Source organism: Esox lucius, chromosome 20 (assembly GCF_011004845.1).
Source record: "Esox lucius isolate fEsoLuc1 chromosome 20, fEsoLuc1.pri, whole genome shotgun sequence".
Lineage (NCBI taxonomy): Eukaryota > Metazoa > Chordata > Actinopteri > Esociformes > Esocidae > Esox > Esox lucius.
In genome coordinates, this window is record NC_047588.1 from 40018530 (window position 1) to 40037302 (window position 18773).

Genomic DNA, 18773 nt, shown 5'->3' on the forward strand with positions numbered 1-18773 from the left:
TCAGAACAATAAAAGCATTTTAACAATAGGATGTCAGTTACTGTTAAGTAACAAAGACGTGAAGGTATCTGTAGGCTTCTTTTAGAGAAACTCTATTATTTTTCTCTGATGTCCTTCGCGCATTATGTAGTAGCGGTCATGTGGTATCGGTAATTTTTAAAAACATGTATTTTGGTTAACCAAATACTATTTGAATAAAAACACATACTATTCGGATAGTAAAATATTGTCCAATGCACCTACCCAGCATCAAGTAGTCATGCTCTTTTTTCTGCATCTTTCTTTTACATTTCAGTGGTGTTTCTCTGTGTGTTTGGTTTTAATGTCTCTTTGTTAGTATCTTGCTGTGTGTTGCGTTTTGATTTACTCCCAGGACCCATTCCCTACAGGAGTTGTTTCATTAATTATTGCACTGCTGATGTAGAGGGCTGGATTCAAAGTGACTGAAATCGTTACATTTGTTGCATAACATCCTAGGTTAATGAAATTCTGCCGAAAAATAATGGTGGCATCCGAAAATATTTTATAAAATTAAACGGACAAAGATCAAGGGATGAAATGAAATATTACACTGAATAACTGTAAACAAACCATAATCAAATACATTTAATTTCCTTAATCTTGATTTAACCAGCTTTGGCCAAATCAAGATTAAAATCTCTTTTCCCGAGAGTGGCAGCACACAGAAGTTATGTACAGTCACAACATAAAAACACAGATTTCCACAGTTCCTAATTATACATAAATTGTCAGAGGTAAAGTGCAAGGTGAGGGTCAAAGCATTTACAGTCCCCCAAATGATAATCCACCATAGATTTGATCATATATTTAAAATCGTCTTTTGTAGTTCATCCCAGGCAGAGGGAACAATGTCCTGGAATGTCCTGGAATGTCCTGGAAAGTTCTGGGGAGTTCCCAATTGGGAGCTGTAACACCAGTGGCCTTAATCGATTATTTCTCCCTCCTCCTTTTTAATTCTTTGATCAACGGTTTAGTTATGAACTCCCTTTACCTGGTCATCTAGATCATCAAACCTCCCCAAAACTGGTGAACACATCTAAAACCAGGCAAGTTATTTAACTTTGTACACCACACAGTCCAGCATACAATGAGACCACAAGAAAATGCTTGTACAGTGCATAACCATAGTCAATTACAGGCAGAAAGATAGGAAAAACAAGGCTGCTTGTTCCTGCTTCAGTAGCAAAATAACACTGAAAATAAAAACACAACATTAACCTGAGCTTTTTCACAATAACCCCTTTATGAGGTTCAAAGGAGGACACTCATCTACATAAAATTCAAAGTACTTTTAGGTGGTTAGCCTATCTATTTTCTGTCCTACATAATGACAATACCTGGGAGATTCAGTGGTCACATTTAGACTTTGGAACATACACATTTAAAAGTAACTTCAGATGACAGAGTGGAGCCTGGATTATATTAAAAGCAAATTGCAGCCTTTGTCATCAGCTTAATAATGGAAAACTTTGATTTGACACCCATCATTATTGGACTAGGGTTAGGGTGGGACTAGGACTAGGGTGGGAATAGGGTTAGGGTGGGACTAGGACTAGGGTTGGAATAGGACTAGGGTGGGACTAGGGTTAGGGTGGGACTAGGGTTAGGGTGGGAATAGGACTAGGTTTGGAATAGGACTAGGGTTGGAATAGGACTAGGGTGGGACTAGGGTTAGGGTGGGAATGGGGTTAGGGTGGGAATAGGACTAGGGTGGGAATAGGACTAGGGTTGGAATAGGACTAGGGTTGGAATAGGACTAGGGTGAGAATAGGGTTAGGGTGGGACTAGGGTGAGAATAGGGTTAGGGTGGGACTAGGGTGGGAATAGGACTAGGGTTGGAATAGGACTAGGGTTGGAATAGGACTAGGGTGGGAATAGGGTTAGGGTGGGTCTAGGGTTGGAATAGGACTAGGTTGGGACTAGGGTTAGGGTGGGAATAGGGTTAGGGTGGGAATAGGACTAGGGTGGGAATAGGACTAGGGTTGGAATAGGACTAGGGTTGGAATAGGGTTAGGGTGGGACTAGGGTTGGAATAGGACTAGGGTGGGAATAGTGTTAGGGTGGGACTAGGGTGGGAATAGGACTAGGGTGGGAATAGGACTAGGATGGGAATAGGACTAGGATGGGAATAGGACTAGGGTGGGACTAGGGTTAGAGTGGGACTAGGGTGGGAATAGGGTTAGGGTGGGAATAGGACTAGGGGGCTGTTTAGGTACAGTGGGTGATATCAGGCTGTGGACATGGAATGCTCTCAGAAAGAAGGTCAGTATAAAGCATGCCCAAAAAGGGTTAGGGTTACGTTCTGCATGTTCCGTCTTTTTCCGCCTCCAATCCTCTATATTCATTCTGTGCCCACTGTGCCAGCTCTGATCCTGCTACTGGTGGTCTGTGTGGAGAGAGGTAGAAAACAGAGAGCGGTTGAGATGCATTTTCCTTGTTTCTTGTAAGACCTACATGGAAATAAGTGATGGAGGACTGTATGTCTAGGAATGACATTAGAGACACTGCATTTATTATTAGACTGCACGTCCAATTGGACAAGTTGTTGTCACCATGCAGAAAGAGCTCCTTACACAGGGACTTCCTGGTTTAAATTCATGGTTTTAAATGGAAACGGTCCCCTGAGAAGGCTTGAACCAACCTACTCAGTCAGGGGGACACTGTACTCTCAACCACAACAATGCCCTTAACCCAGGGAGAAACCCAGTGCATCATGGTCAGCTTCAGCTACATCACCTTAATAGAGAAGCACAATGCCCTTAACCCAGGGAGAAACCCAGTGCATCATGGTCAGCCTCTGCTACATCACCTTAATCGACGGTACCATTCCCATTACTGACTGGTTCCGTGGTCTCCCAGTTCATGGCCTTCTGGACAGCTTTCTTCCAGCGTGCGTACCGGAACTCACTCTCTAGAAGGAAAGCAGGAACCATTACAATGGATGCTCCAGGTAACCCCTCAAGGTAACTTGCTGTTGTGCCGCACACACTATATTCATCCACTAGATGGCAGTGTGAGTGTGTGATACAAAAAGGAAACATTAGTGTATGTTCCTTACACATACAGTAGAGCCTATGGCAATATATATTTAACCACCAGAGGGAAGCATAAATCAGTTTCTTGCCTAATAACAGGTTTGTGGTCAATTCGTTTTTTTCTGATCAGTCCATTCAAGAAGTGGTTTGACATTAATATCAGTGAAGTGTAAAACCCTCAGAAAATAAACAGAGTTTCCCGTTCCACTTCCTAATTTGACCAAAACCCCGGTTAAAGAACCCTGGCTACTGAACGCGGTCTGCCGCGGTTCCCTCACCCTCCGTGTTGATCTGGGGTTGGTATCTCTCAGTGGGGACGGCTGCGAGGTCACCAGGCGCCAGACTCCAGACGCCGACACCTTCGGCTGCTCCCGCGGCCATGGCAGCGCCCAGCGCAGTGGTCTCTGGCATGGATGGCTTCACTGTCAAGACACACACACACACACACACACAGATATACACACACACGCACACAGATATACACATACATATACACAAACAGATATACCCACACATATGTGTGTATTTGGGCGAACAGATATGTGTGTATTTGGGCGAAGGTTCATGTTGACATGTACTCTGCCTTTGAGTCGGGGTGTGATTTCGGTGTGTTTGGCCTGTGTAGCGCTTGATGACACCCACTTGTCCTTGGGAGTGGACAAATGTGAGTGTTTGTGTCAAAGTTTACATTTGAGTTTATTGAAGGCTGGTGTGTGTGTGTGTGTGTGTGTATATGTGTGTGTGTGTCTTACCCACAGGAACACAGAGTATATCAGCCTGTAGCTGCATCAATAGTCTGTTGGATGTCATGCCTCCATCCACCTGTAGCTGACTCAGAGGAACCCCGTAGTCCTGATTCATGGCATCCAGGATCTGGAAATGGTTTCTATCTATTAGTATTGGAATATCAGTCTGCCAAGTGTGGTTGTCTGAATCAGACCAAGACATGGATTTACTGTTGCTACCTCTCTGGCCAAAAAAGGCGCATTAATTCAAGCACAAACATGAGGTAAAGAGAAGATTCGGCGACACTAGAGGAGTAATGGATATAAAAAGAATGTGCTTAATGCCACGCCAGCTTAAATTTTTGTATCATTCCATCGTAATATTTTATTATTATATCAACTGTATCAGGGAGACAGAGTAGATCTTACAATGGGAGACAGACTTCACAAATATCAGGATATCAGTTACACAGTGCCAACCACTCTACCAGCCTCTGGTCTCTCCAGGAAAGCTTTTTCAAGGCCAGCATCTGAACAATAAGAAGTTGGGTTTAATTCCATTGTCCATCAGTGTCGCTGAACTGCCTCCAGGAATCGAACGACGAGCCTCACCTCTCTGGTCTGGAAGCACACAGCCTCCAGAGCGGCGAAGGCCAGGTGACTGCGGTTAGTGAACTGAGTCAGACCACAGATGATCCTGTCAGCACAAGGAAGAGAAGGAGATCCTGATGAAGAGGAAACAGGAAGGGCTAAGGACTTAGTGGCTATAGAGGCTGGTCACAGACAACACTTACCCTCGTGCACTGGGCTCCCAGTAAGGGGCATACAGACCAGAGAAGGCTGGAACAAAGTAGCAACCGTACGACGAGCCCACTTCGCCTGCCAGCTTCTCTGAGGAAGAAATGGGCGTGAGGTGTGCCTGGGCTCCTTAATAATTATGTCAGTACAACAACCCCCTCCCCCACTTCTGGTAAGCATTTTAATGTCAATCTATACCTGGTTTTAGCGTAGCATGGAACAAATAAAAAATGTATTGGATGCCCACCTGTAGGTTTCCACTCAAACTCAAAAAACGGATTCAGCTAATCGACCGTCTTGTTATTAGAATGCAGTGTGCCAGATTAGGGTTGGAGTGAAAAGCTGCAGGAGGGAAGCTCTCCGGGAAGAGTGTTGGAATTAAAACCTACAGGAGGCAAGCTCTCCAGGAAGAGTGTTGGAATTAAAACCTACAGGAGGCAAGCTCTCCAGGAAGAGTGTTGGAATTAAAACCTACAGGAGGGAAGCTCTCCAGGAAGAGTGTTGGAATTAAAACCTACAGGAGGGAAGCTCTCCGGGAAGAGTGTTGGAATTAAAACCTACAGGAGGCAAGCTCTCCAGGAAGAGTGTTGGAATTAAAACCTACAGGAGGCAAGCTCTCCAGGATGAGTGTTGGAATTAAAACCTACAGGAGGGTAGCCATCCAGAGCTCTGTTCAAAATTTTCCTGCGAAGAGCTCACCTATCTCAGATGAGGAGCGGATGATTCCCATGTTATCCTTCAGCCAGCGTACCACCGCCCCAGCTATGGCCACCGAGCCCTGGAATAGGCCAATCACGGGTCAGCAACAGGAGAGAGGAGCCAATCAGAACACGCCACATACGCACTCAGGCCGGGCATAACAGACAGTGCAGACCTCGAGAGCGTAGTAGGCTGGGGCGTCCTTCCCCAGTTTATAGGCAATGGTGGTCAAGAGGCCGTGGTCTGACATCACCGGCTAAGACAGGAGGAGATTGAGGGCATGTCATTGAGGGCGTGTCATTGCAGGGCGTGTCATTGCAGGGCGTGTCATTGCAGGGCGTGTCATTGAGGGCGTGTCATTTCAGGGCGTGTCATTGAGGGCATGTCATTGCAGAGCAGCAGACTACCTTTAAAAAAAGACATAACAAAGACAAAAGCAGCCTTACCTCCACTCCTGTGTTTCTGAGCAGGAAGCAACCGGTTCCATACCTTCAAGTAGAAACAGGACAGAATATATTTTTGCTATTTCCTAAATTATATTTCCATCAGCTGGAGAGAGAAAGGGAAGGGTATATGACTATGTTATGAGATTTGAAAAAAAACATTTTATGCCTTTCAGATACCCAGCCTAAAACTGGGTATTTTGATACAGTGGCCTAAACCAGCAGGTCTACCTCCACACGGATGGAGGGGAGGCCAGAGGACCCACCCAACTGAAGCAACCAATCAACCAACTAAACCATATAGCCACACCTATGGCGTAAACATAACCACGTGCAGTACTGGAATGCCAGGCCGTAACCCAGAGGGCGCCGACAGTGAGTATACCGTCTTTTATACTATCTTAATGGTCCTATCTAATGGAGATGAACATCTCAGGATGTATTTAAATTACAGTTTACACACACACACACACACACTAAAACAGCCGACTCTATTAAAAAAATGTATATCCTCCAGGAGAGAAGAAAATGTGAGGAGAAGAGATGGAGGAGGGTCTTACGTGTTTTTAGCTTGTCCATCCTGGAAGCACATCTGACCGACCAAAGCAGCCGACTGGTCCCCTAGACACTACAGAATACAATGTGGAGTTTATCCTCTTGACTTTCTTATCTGTAGCAGCAGACTGGATGTGGATTTACCTTAACTGGGAGAGTCTTCAAACATAACTAAACAAACACACAAAACATAGCATTGATTTAAAAACAACACAAGGACAAACATCTTACCCCTGAGATGGGCACTCCTGCCAGGGAGCCAGAATTCTGGATGAGGGAGGGACATTAGAGAATGAGAGAGAGACAGGAGTGTATGAGAGAGAGACAGGAGTGTATGAGAGAGAGACAGGAGTGTATGAGAGAGAGACAGGAGTGTATGAGAGAAAGACAGTTTATGAGGGAGGAAACACAATGAATTCTCTGTGTAACTATTTAAGTCATAATTTATAGTACAATGTTCCTACTCCTACTTATTTAAACTGTTTAGTTGAAAAAGCAAATGGACACTGACATTCAGAGTAATGATACAGTGTGAGGTCATCCTGCAGGTGGTTCCGAAATAACATCTTTCTGAGAAAACCACGGAGTTTTATAATGGGAGTAGTTTTCTCCAGAAAGTAGGGCCTGTTCTGTGTTCTTATGTAAACAGCACTGAGGTTACAGTTCAGTTCATCATCTGTGTTCACCCAAATATGGTGTGTCTTCTGTAACTCTACACTATAGTTTTAATACGCTACATTCGATTCATGGAACCAATTATTGCAAGACACAGTATGAAGAAAACCCAGGGAGGCTACTAATGCAGATTGACATGGAAGTAGGTGTGAGTCGGAAAATGAAGGAACTATACTAGATCTTTCTCCAGGACATCTGTCTTGCCTGTGGGCTTTGGCGTTTGTGACGTCTGATTTTTTCTTAGTCAATCAAACACCTCATAACCTGATGGCCGACCTGACCTTCCTTCATCACTAGCCTCCCTTTAACTCATTTGCAAATGAGGGAGTTGGCTGTAGGTGGACCGGGGTCATAGCAGCGGGTATTGTGAGTTGCAGCCAAGTGAAATGGAGAACAAACAACAGATGAAACCAATGGTTTCCATCAGACATTTTTATGCTACTCATAAAAAGAGATGTGGCGTTTGCTGAGGGTAGAAAAACAGGTGAGAGTTCTGACTGGCTGACTTTTAAGTGACTGAGAAACTTGGGTATAAAACTTAGAGAAGTTAAATCTTACTAGTATATTACTGCACTATCTGGTTGTAAAGTGAATCCAGCCAAAATCCTAGAAAACTTCAGTAAAAACTCGGAAGAACAGTTCAAACAGCAAACATTTCATACTTTGCCAAAAGAGAGAGTTTTGGATACTGGACTCATTTCTGACAGGAATATTATTCCTGATGCCTTCATGTTTGAGAAAACCTCCAAATACACCACAAATAAAAGAGAAAAAAGAAAAGCCTGTATTTAAGGTTTTCCCTGAGTCTGTCCTTGATGCTTTACTCCCTGCTAACAATAGGGAAGCCACCACGGCTGGCAATTTGAAACTCTATTGCCTTGTTAAAATTCTGGATAAATTGCTAAATATACGGTCGCATATTGAACAAATATAAATTGTATATTTAACAATGAGTCCCGAATTTTGGTCTCATCCAAGGCTTTGGCAATATGATTTACAACTAATGTGGTTGCTGTAATTGTACTGTGCCCACATTGGTTGTAAATGATATTGCCAAAACTGTGCATGAGAAAACAAACTGTGTTGCTTTATCCATTGACCTGTCAAAATACTTTTGATACAGACGATTATTCTATTTTACTGAAAAAGCTGACTGGGCTTGACCATAGACAAGCTTATGGTTTCAGAATGACCTCAGAAGACCCACGTCTCTTTGGGTGGGGGTATGTCTGTGTGTGTGTGCTTGAGTGTGTGTATGTATTCTATTCATTTGTATGACCTCATTACAAAGATGCAGGATCACTGATGACGGCTTCAAGAGTAACTGCACTTCAAATCATTCGCATATTCTGTTGTGCTAACAACCTAACCCAGTCTGATCCAGGAAACCGCATCCACTGCAGGAATTACATAATCATTTTATGAGATTAATCCAGAATCTTATCTTGTAAGTTGTGACTCCACACTTTTCATGAAAATCAGAGCAACTACGAAGGGTTCACTTAAATCTTTTATTGATAAGACATCTTTACGGCTCCCTGTTATTGAGAAATTATGACTTCACCTGGATAAGCAGGTTAATGTTTGAAGTGTGGTTTGGCAAATGACTTCAAAACAAAAATACCACAAACACACAAAGCCCAAGAGACACACAAGCTTGACCTGAAGCTGCATCAACTCACCATGGAACCATATATTTCTGAGGAGCTCTTCACTTTGGGAAGGATTTCCATCGGGACACCAAAATATCTAAAACCAACAAATAAACACTTTTCAAGAAAATCCTGGACAATACTATAAGAAACTTTAAACGTGTGTGTGACTCTGCAAGCCCTGGCAAGTCTTAGTGTGTGTGTTTGGTGGGTGTGCACGTGCGCGTGTGCACGTGTGTGTGTGTGTGTGTGTCTACCTGCAGAGTTCAGGGTCCCAGTCCAGTGTGTGTATGTTGAAGAGCATCGTCCGGCTTGCGTTGGTCACGTCTGTGACATGGACCCCCCCACTCTTCCCCCCGGTCAGACACTGGACACAAACACTCAGTCACAAACACACAGTCACAAACACACAGTCACAAACAATCAGTCACAAACACACAGTCACAAACAATCAGTCACAAACACACAGTCACAAACACACAGTCACAAACACACAGTCACAAACAATCAGTCACAAACACACAGTCACAAACACACAGTCACAAACACACAGTCACAAACAATCAGTCACAAACACACAGTCACAAACAATCAGTCACAAACACACAGTCACAAACACACACACACAGAGACACAGACACACAGAGACACAGACACAGACACACAAACACACAGACACACAAACACACAGACACAGACACACACACACAGACACACAGACACAGAGACACAGACACAGTGACAAACACACAGTCACAAACACACACACACACACACAGACTCAAACACACACACACACAAACACACACACACACACAGACACAAACACACAGACACACAGACACACAGACACAAACACACACACACACACAGACACACAGACACAAACACACACACACAGACACAAACACACAGACACAAACACACAGACACAAACACACAAACACACAGACACACAGACACACACAGAGAAAAACACACAAACACACAGACACAAATACACAGACACAGACACACAGACACAAACACACAGACACAGTGAGGAGATACGGAAACAGCGGTGATGAATATCAGGACTGCTGTGTGACGCTCAGAGGTGTGGCTGTGCCGGCGCTAAACCACACAGCCCGTAGGGGCGGGGTTTGGCCCGTTCTCACCCAGATCAGCCAGGAGTCCACGGTGCCGAACATGGCCCGGTGGGTCAGGACAGCTTCAGCCACCTCCTCCACATTGTCCATCAGCCAACGCAGCTTTACGGCACTGAAGTATGTGCTGATGGGCAAGCCCGTTTTGTGCTGCGGAGAGACGGACAAACCAACAGACGGTGGATGAGGTGTGGGGAGGTCTGTCGTCTTGGTCACACCTTACGTCAGCCCTCTAACATCTACAGGTTCCTATAGGCTAGTGTCCGTGATGAGGTCAGGGTTCTGGCTCTGTTCGGGTCAGGTCAGGTCTTTGTACCTTCAGATGGTTCTAGACAAGTTTTTATAGGCTAGTGTCCGTGATGAGGTCAGGGTTCTGGCTCTGTTCGGGTCAGGTCAGGGCTGTCTTTGTACCTTCAGATGGTTCTTGCTCTTGCCAGGCGTCTTGTTGATCAGTCTCTCCACGGTGGACTGCGTGCGCAGATCGAGCCAAACTACAGGGACAGCCAGCACACAATGAGTCAAACACTCCCTTGAACAAAGTCCCAGTAATGCTGCATCTTATGTGTTCAACAGTGGCATAATGAAATTGTAGTTATTGGTACATGATTTACCTACCACAAGGTTAGATAGCTACCAATATAGCGAACATAGCTAATTGTGTGACTTGGGGAGCTCTGCGAGTGGTGTTGCAAAACTACAGTTCAAAACTTCTTACTCAAAATATATTTCATTAAAATATTACTGTAGAATTGTAGCAAATTGCTGTATTCTGTTTTGTATAATGTTATTGTTTTAAGTTAAGTTTAACAGTTTTGAAAACCGTATGTAAGCATGTGCAAATTGGCCTGTAAGTACACAGAGTTTTGGCGGTGGTTGTGTCGAAGTGAGAAAATAATTAATGAAATTTGAAAGATGTAGTCATTGAATGCATTTTGTGCCAAAGCAATGATAATTGATCCTCAGTTTAGCCCACTTATGCTTCTGTTGTGCTCACTGTGTGAAGAGTTTTGAAAAAGTGACCTAAGTATTGGGAAATGTGTCCTAGCGACTGTAAAAAACTGCAACAGCATGATTGGCCCATGAGGAGGGCCGGCCCTGTTGACGCAGATTCCTTGGGCCGGAATGCCTGGCGTTGTAACATTGCTATTATGCAATCTGGGCATGTGGTTTTCTAAGTGACACAACTGTCCAGGAAATGAGCTGCCGCCATTTACAGTAAGACCGTGTCTGGTCACAGTGACCTGGGGTCGCTGTCTGAGTCAGAACACCGGGATAGCGTGCGCATACACACATTGTATTATTGTCACTTTTAAAGGGTGCGCGCATAATTAATTTGCACTTCATTATTATTCCTTGTTACCACCAATAGATTCTGGAAACACACCAATTGCATTGTAGAGCGGCTCGCCCGTCTCTTTGTCCCAGACTAGGGTCGTCTCCCTCTGATTGGTCACTCCGACGGCTGGGTAAAACCAAAAACAACACTGTTAACGAAATCAAAACCACCTCACGGCCCCTTTTTCCCAGCAGCCCCACTGAGAACCACCGTAGGGATATACACCACTGCACCTTTAATGTGGGAGACGTCGATGTGAAGTTGGCCCAGCTTCTCACAGGTCCTCTCCATGCAGTCGTAGACAGACTGTAGAATCTCCTTAGGATCCTGTTCTACCCAGCTGAGGGACACAAGGGGACAGGGTTCCTGTTCATTTTGAATTGTTTATACTGGGTGCAATGTCGGCGTCGTCGTCGTCCCCCGTCCCCGCCCCCGTCGCCCCCGCCGATTCAAGCAGAGAAAGCAGCATTTGAGCTTAGAAAAAATGCTAATGTGTGAAAAGTGGGAAGTGTTTTATTTTCATTTTGTTTTGGGTTTGAACCCATCTGAACCATCAGTTAGAGCAGTTTAACTGGTAGCGTTGACCATGGCACTTGGAACTACATGAGTTGTGGGTTTTTTCCTGGGACCAGCCTCATGTAATATAACAATGTACAGGACTATAGTCCCTTTAGATAAAATAGTATGTTACATTTCTCTATTAGGCTCAATTTTCTCGAATTATTGTTTTCAAAACAATAAGTTAATATCTCTGAACAATTTGTTTCCTGCTCACACGTGTGCAAAAGGGTAAGTACAATTGTCTAAAATGATCACAATACCTACATGCACAGGGCTTGCTGATCAAAACTGATGCGTTGATTCTCAGTAAAATGTCACACTGTTCACAACTTCCACACATTCTTTCATCGTGTGAGCCCTCACATGCGAAACGATCCACTCAGTTATCTGAATCTGTCAGGCATGTTTATTCTATAAATATCTATGACATGGAATGTTTGTGATGTCTGCTAAACTGGCAAACGACCTGCCAGGTGACACAGTAATGACACAGAAATGGAAGGGAAACCGTCAGATGTGATGTGGATGAAAACCTCTTGCCAGACCAACAAGAGGGACAGGATGTCCACCAAGAAGATGGGAACTTGTAGCGTTACGCACTGTGAGGAGGTGCAATTCATTGTTTTAACAAAACTACCGCAGGTTTTTTGCATTTGTTGGTGTTGTAGTTTTTATTCTGTGGGGAATTTTTTCTATCTATGATTTTATATATAAGAAATGTGTAAAAATTGACATGTAAATTAGAATTTTCTGTTTACATGTAACACATTGTTTAATGTACTGTATACCTACAAATGTGCACACCCCTTCTCTGTGTACTACAGCATTGTATTGACTTTTAAACCTTTTCCTACTGTTGAAGCTGGTATCTAAAAAGCTCAGTGTGATACACAATAGTATTCAACTAGACAAAACTGACATTCTTGTGTAGCACAGTAAGCAGTCAGTGTCAACAAAAAAGTAGAAGAAGACTGAAATGTATATATAACAAACATTTCCAGGGTTGACTGCCATGGTGAAAAAACATGAAACATTTTGACCGCTATGGCTCACACGATGACAAAAAAACATGACTACCTTTTGCAGACATGTCGCAGAGTTGTGATGTCCAATAAAAAAAGTTGTGACAATTGCATTAAAGTTTAAAGAATGTTAAGACTGTTTCAAAAAATAAGACAAAGCGATTGAGAAAAACTATAAAAGTATTCTTTATCGACCAAATTAAACCACCAGAACATTAGGGGTCCATCATAGAGAAGAGTTGGGTTCAAACGTTTCTGTTTTGAAGTCCCTATGTTTCTCAACTCCATAGTTAATGAATTACCGATTATTGGTACAGTGTTTGGGCCTCTGTGGAGCTCTTAGATCGATGCGTTGAACATTGCACTCTGTGTCTGGCTGCTAATGCGTCCACCTAAGCTCAGCCCCTGGCTTTTTCCTCTGACCAGGGGGGCGATTTGAGGAACGTTGACCCCCGCAATGTCCCTCCTTCAGGGGCCCCTGACTAGCACAGCGGTAGAGTCACTGCCTTGCAATTTTCTGCATCATTGTGAGACCGGGGTTTGGATCCAGTGAAATTGGCCAGCGCCCTCTGGGTTTGAGGGAGGTTAATAATGGAGTTTGGCTGTCTTCTTTGGGTTGGGGTTCTGGTGTGGAATCACTGGTTGGGTGAGGCATTGCGAAAAAAACAAAAATATTATTGGATGTGCTTTGACTTTCTACAGGCCCAAGTCCGCAGGGAATAGATACGGTGGCATTCGGATGACAGTTGTGTGTACAGGGATGACAGGTTTTTCTACAGGGATGAAAAGTGTGTGTACAGGGAGGACAGGTGTGTGTACAGGGATGACAGGATTTTCTATAAGGATGACAGGTGTGTGTACAGGGATGACAGTTGTGTGTACAGGGATGACAGGTTTTTCTACAGGGATGACAGGTGTGTGTACAGGGATAACAGGATTTTCTACAGGGATGACAGGTGTGTGTACAGGGATGACAGGTGTGTGTACAGGGATGACAGGATTTTCTACAGAGAAGACATGTTTGTCTACAGGGATGACAAGTGTGTGTACAGGGATGAAATCATGTCTACAGGGGTGACAGGTGTGCACAGAGGGATGACAGGTGTGTGTACTGGGATGACAGGTGCATCTACAGGGGTGACAGGTGTGTGTAGAGAGATGAGAGTTGTGTGTACTGGGATGACATATTTGTACAGAGAGATGTCAGGTGTGTGTACTGGGATGACAGGTGCATCTACAGGGAGGACAGGTGTGTGTAGAGGGATGACAGGTGTGTACTCACCCCTCTTTAGGGAAACTCTGCCTTATCTCAACCTGGTGATGACTGAGCAGCTCTGCCGTTTTAGCATTAAACACCTGAGACGGATGAGATGCAGGGAGAGGAAGAGAGAGTGAGAGAAGAAGCATTGGTCCCATAATGCCATACAGTACAATGTAACATACAAATCTAATATGCAGGTCAGAGTATCAGACTAGCCTTGTACTTTGAAGAGAGAAGCTTTGTCTTAAACCACATCAGACCTGTGGGACTAAAGCTGGCCTGACCCGGAGGGCAACACAGTGGCGTTCACTCCGACCGGGTCGGCTGGATGGAAACCGGCAATCTGGCAACACCACCGAAACCCCCCGAGAGACAGCAGGGTAGCCAGACAGACGAGGTAAAGAGATGGTGTACTAACCATCAGCCCATCTGCCCACCATAAGGACCATGTGAAACGACCATGTGAAACGATTAAGGAGGGCCTGGGCTCAACACATCAGCCCATCTCCCCACCATAAGGACCATGTGAAATGACCATGTGAAACGTTTAAGGAGAGTCTGGGTTCAACACCTCAGCCAGGAGCACCAAGCACCCCATAGGACCATAGCACAGGAGAATCTCCATTTTGAAAATTGGTCATGAATAAGGCAGGCAGTCTTCAGTCCTTTTCCGATAACAAGATGTTTAAATGGAAAGAAAATCATTGAAAAAATCATCCCATATGTCTGTAATTGTGTTTATCATGAGCAATGTCTGCTTTCAATCCAGCACTAGTGCTGTCACGATTACAACGCTTTAGTTGACGATTAATTGCGATGAATGATTTAATTGTTTATTTTATGCCATTATTCTAGTGTAAGTCTAACAATATTGTAAGAAGAACCAGAGATGGTTCTTCAGATTTGTGGTGTTTCCCGGTTTTGATTGTCAACTTTCTGGAGCAAATCCAACAATTTGGCTTCTCCAAATAATTGCTTCTTTTGGACTAAACCCAAAATGTGCCCAGAGCGCTGCACCTGTGTTCAGCTTTGCAACTAAATCCATGTTGTTAACGACTGCTCAACACAAAATGCAACTGCAAAGCAAAGACAATAAATTTTCTCTGTGCATTGTAATGTTTCACCTCTCACCCTGTATTATTATAGGTTATTTATTTGAAATAGCTCATTCTAAAACTATCTTGTAGGTTTTCCCAACGAAGCAAAATGTGTTTCAATGCTCAGTTGTTTAATTCAGTTAAACATGTACAAGGACGATACATTTTTATTTTCAAACGTATGCAATATAATGGGACAACAGATATTTTTATATATATACATTTTAATGCACATTATCTAATTAGAAAACATGGGTGGAAATTACTTAATTCGACAATTATTAAAAATAATTGTGATCTGGCTCAGATAATCGCAATCAGGCAATTATGGTATAATTGCAACAGCCCTACCCTGCACATTAATGACCAGGATAAATGTTCCCTATCCAAGTTCAACCAGTCTCCTGGATGAAGACAGGTCAGACGAAACGCCACAGCAGGGATCTCATACTTTCCAACTACACTTATCTAATAAATGAGGACCTAGAGCTTGCAAACCAAAGGTTGTGTCATTTTTTTACATAAGCTTATCAATAATTTACTAACCCATCACCAATCATTGAATGACATTTCATTCTCTTCAGCTGTTAAAGCGTGAGGGCCAGCGGGACTCTACTGCCTTAAAGGCTTATCAACCTCTCACACAAAAGCAATGGCTGCATAGTAAATGTGTAGCCATACATTTCAGTCACATACTGCCAGGCTTTACAGACATTCGGCCACCAACTGTCAGGCTTTACAGACATTCAGCCACCAACTGTCAGGCTTTACAGACATTCAGCCACCAACTGATGTCCAGAACATAAGTCACTTGGAACCCTGTGCCTCATAACGTGGTGACTGCTGTGTAGATTCGTTGCGACTGACGGGTCTCGAACTAGACACAACGCACATGTAAATGTTTTGCTCTAACCACCCCTCGCGGGACTCGAACCAGCAATCCTAGGAACACAATATGAACGGTCGACCACAAAGCCTTGTTAACATCGCCCAACAGAAAGCTGCGGCCATGGCATACCAAGGGAAACAACTACCTCGAAGTATCAGTACAGGTGACTAAATTATTGAAATGCTAACTGACGTATCACACCCATTACGTATATATGAGGCTATATCACCTGTTCAATAAAACTCCAGATTTCTTGCCAAGTTAGGTTGTAGTGCTCTGACACAATATTTACCCTCAGATAGCCAACTTGAACAAGGACTGGGAGTGTATGAATTCTGTCAATTCTTACACCAATATAACTTCAGTATGGTAGCCTATTAGTAGACCTTACTGGAAACTGAAAGATGAAATAAATAGCACTGGCCACAATACCGTACAATGCGGACGAACATTCAATTTCAAATGATTGGCTTCCAATTTAAGTGAGTTTGCCAGATCGATCAATCTTTAATGTTCTTTCATTCAGGGGAAACTAATAGGTGTTTTATATAGCAACAAACATTATGGACAAACTATTTAAATGTTATGAATTAAAAAAGTGTTGACAGATTCAAGATGTAAACACCTCTACTAGCATCATTCGAGACACAATGCTGTTGATTTTGGTGGCTTATTTTTGCCAACTCACCAGAAACCTGGTCGAGCTCGTGCCTTGGTCGATAGCTGCGACAAGCGGTCCCATCGTCATCCCTTCACGCGTTGCAGTCATCCTCTGACTGCAATGTTCAATTTCTCCGAACGCGGTGAATCGTAGGTCGGATTTATAAAACCCGCTGTTGGCTGCTGGGTTAGGAGTCAAAGCCACGTTCAAGGCGCCTTGAAACTGTGAAAAGACCGAAATGTGTTATATATTTGGGTCGGAAATTGATTGCTATGATGTTCTCAGAGTTTCCAACGGAATTTCTTGTTGGATTACAGTTCAAAACATTTGTACCAAGTAGGGATCGTTCTTACCCTGTATTTGCATTTGCAATATGTCTTTATTTCCGAGGTCCAGTTCCGAGGTGTCCTGAACGTGACATGAGACCACGCGAAATCCAGTGACGTTGACAAAAGCTGGTCGGAGGGGTGTGATTGTACAAACGGTTAGGAAGCGTTGATTCTGAGGCACATTGTTACATAGGTGTCACTTCCGAAATAAAGAGTTACACATATATCACGCGGATATAAAGTCCAGTGGCATTTTGTCAATTTTACAGCGCTGATTTCCACTTAGGAAAAAGTCACCAACCAATAGCTACGACTGCCATTTCTGATAATCTGCAGTGTAGGCTATGGTTAACCCGCAAACTCACAGACTTATTGACAGACTCTCACATACACGCATACACACAGGCTTAAACTTTGTCACTTTGCGATAACAGAGGACAAGCAGAACCTTAAAACTGAGCGCAGCTTAAATTGGTTTTGAATCTGTCGGCTCCATTGTCCCATTGGAGCGTGAAATGCGATGAGGGAATAAGCTAAAGGAACACCGGCCAAAACAGTATTTTTTCTGGACTGTTCTTGGATAGTAGCAAGGTATTCAGGTCCTTGAATTAACCGATGTAGAAGATCAGGTGTGTTGAATTTGTTGAATTTAGTCAATCTGTAAACTGACCAGCAAAATAAATACCTGCATGCCCTGCAAACCAGGACTCAAATACAGGATGGAGTGACTGACAAGGCAGCGCCACAAACCTCAAAGAGGTCATAATTATAGAATACTAGGCCATGAGTTGAAGTCAGTACTTATCCATGGTTTTGGAAATAATCTTTTATTCTTGTGAAATCTCACACATTGAGACCATTTTGGGATTGCTCATGCATCATGAGATTGAAGAGTCAGACATGACAAAAGTGTGGACGTTCAGTAGAGGTTAACTACTGTAAACATGGCAGGGTTCTCTACAGATGTATTCCTGTACACTGTCCAGACTGCAGAGTTTGCTTAACTCTCCCTAGATAACGTTTTTTTTCCACGTTTTTTTTTTTGATTTAGTTAGAGTTTAATTTTTCCCAGTTCCTTGTCTTTCAGGCAAATTGGAAACATGTTAGAAGGTTTATTACTGTAACAGCGTTTACATTAGGAAAGGTTTATTACTGTAACAGCGTTGACATCTTAGAAGTATTATTACTGTAACATGGTAGACATTATGAGAGGTTTATTACTGTAACAGTGTAGACATTAGGAAAGGTTTATTACTGTAACATGGTAGACATTATGAGAGGTTTATTACTGTAACAGTGTAGACATTAGGAAAGGTTTATTACTGTAACAGCATTGACATCTTAGAAATATTATTACTGTAACATGGTAGACATTATGAGAGGTTTATTACTGTAACACAGTTGACATCTTAGAAGTATTATTACTGTAACATGGTAGACATTATGAGAGGTTTATTAGTGTAGTAGCGTAGACATCATAATAGGTTTATTACTGTAACAGTGTAGACATTATAAGAGGTTTATTACTGTAACAGTGTACACATCATAATAGGTTTATTACTGTTACAGCCTAGACATTATAAGAGGTTTATTACTGTAACGTGGTAATCATTATAAGAGGTGTATTACTGCAACATGGTAGTCATTATGAGAAGTTTATTACTGTAATGTGGTAGCCTTTATAATAAGTTTATTACTGTAACAGCATAGACATGTTAGAAAGTTTAATAATGTAACGTGGTAGATATTATGAGAGGTTTATTACTGTAACAGCATAGACATCTTAGAAGGTTTTTTACTGTAACGTGGTAGATATTATGAGAGGTTTATTACTGTAACAGCATAGACATCTTAGAAGGTTTTTTACTG

The 18773-nt window shown here is 43.0% G+C and overlaps 1 protein-coding gene across 1 annotated transcript; it reads right to left on the reverse strand.

Moving 5' to 3' along the window:
- Nucleotides 1-591: 591 nt before the first annotated feature.
- LOC105007179 (glycerol kinase) lies at nt 592-17252 on the reverse strand. The gene is made up of 20 exons (XM_029115888.2): nt 16929-17252; nt 16603-16797; nt 13950-14023; nt 11318-11424; nt 11133-11210; nt 10160-10239; nt 9761-9898; nt 8861-8970; nt 8634-8700; nt 6508-6543; nt 6282-6349; nt 5725-5767; nt 5454-5534; nt 5279-5357; nt 4576-4672; nt 4394-4478; nt 3809-3929; nt 3335-3478; nt 2831-2932; nt 592-2407 (listed from the first exon to the last, which is right to left on the reverse strand). Exons 2-19 carry the CDS (start codon nt 16681-16683, stop codon nt 2832-2834), a joined length of 1590 nt encoding a protein of 529 aa, XP_028971721.2. The 5' UTR covers nt 16684-16797; nt 16929-17252; the 3' UTR covers nt 592-2407; nt 2831.
- Nucleotides 17253-18773: the final 1521 nt, after the last annotated feature.

Bases quoted from the DNA above. Each gene is read 5' to 3' on its own strand.
- LOC105007179 (XM_029115888.2), bottom strand. From the start codon at position 16,683: ATGACTGCAACGCGTGAAGGGATGACGATGGGACCGCTTGTCGCAGCT. The intron at 11,211-11,317 runs GTGCAGTGGTGT...GGTTTTACCCAG, and splicing joins CGACGTCTCCCACATTAAAG to CCGTCGGAGTGACCAATCAG. The intron at 6,544-8,633 runs GTGAGTTGATGC...TCCCTCATCCAG, and splicing joins CAGAAATATATGGTTCCATG to AATTCTGGCTCCCTGGCAGG.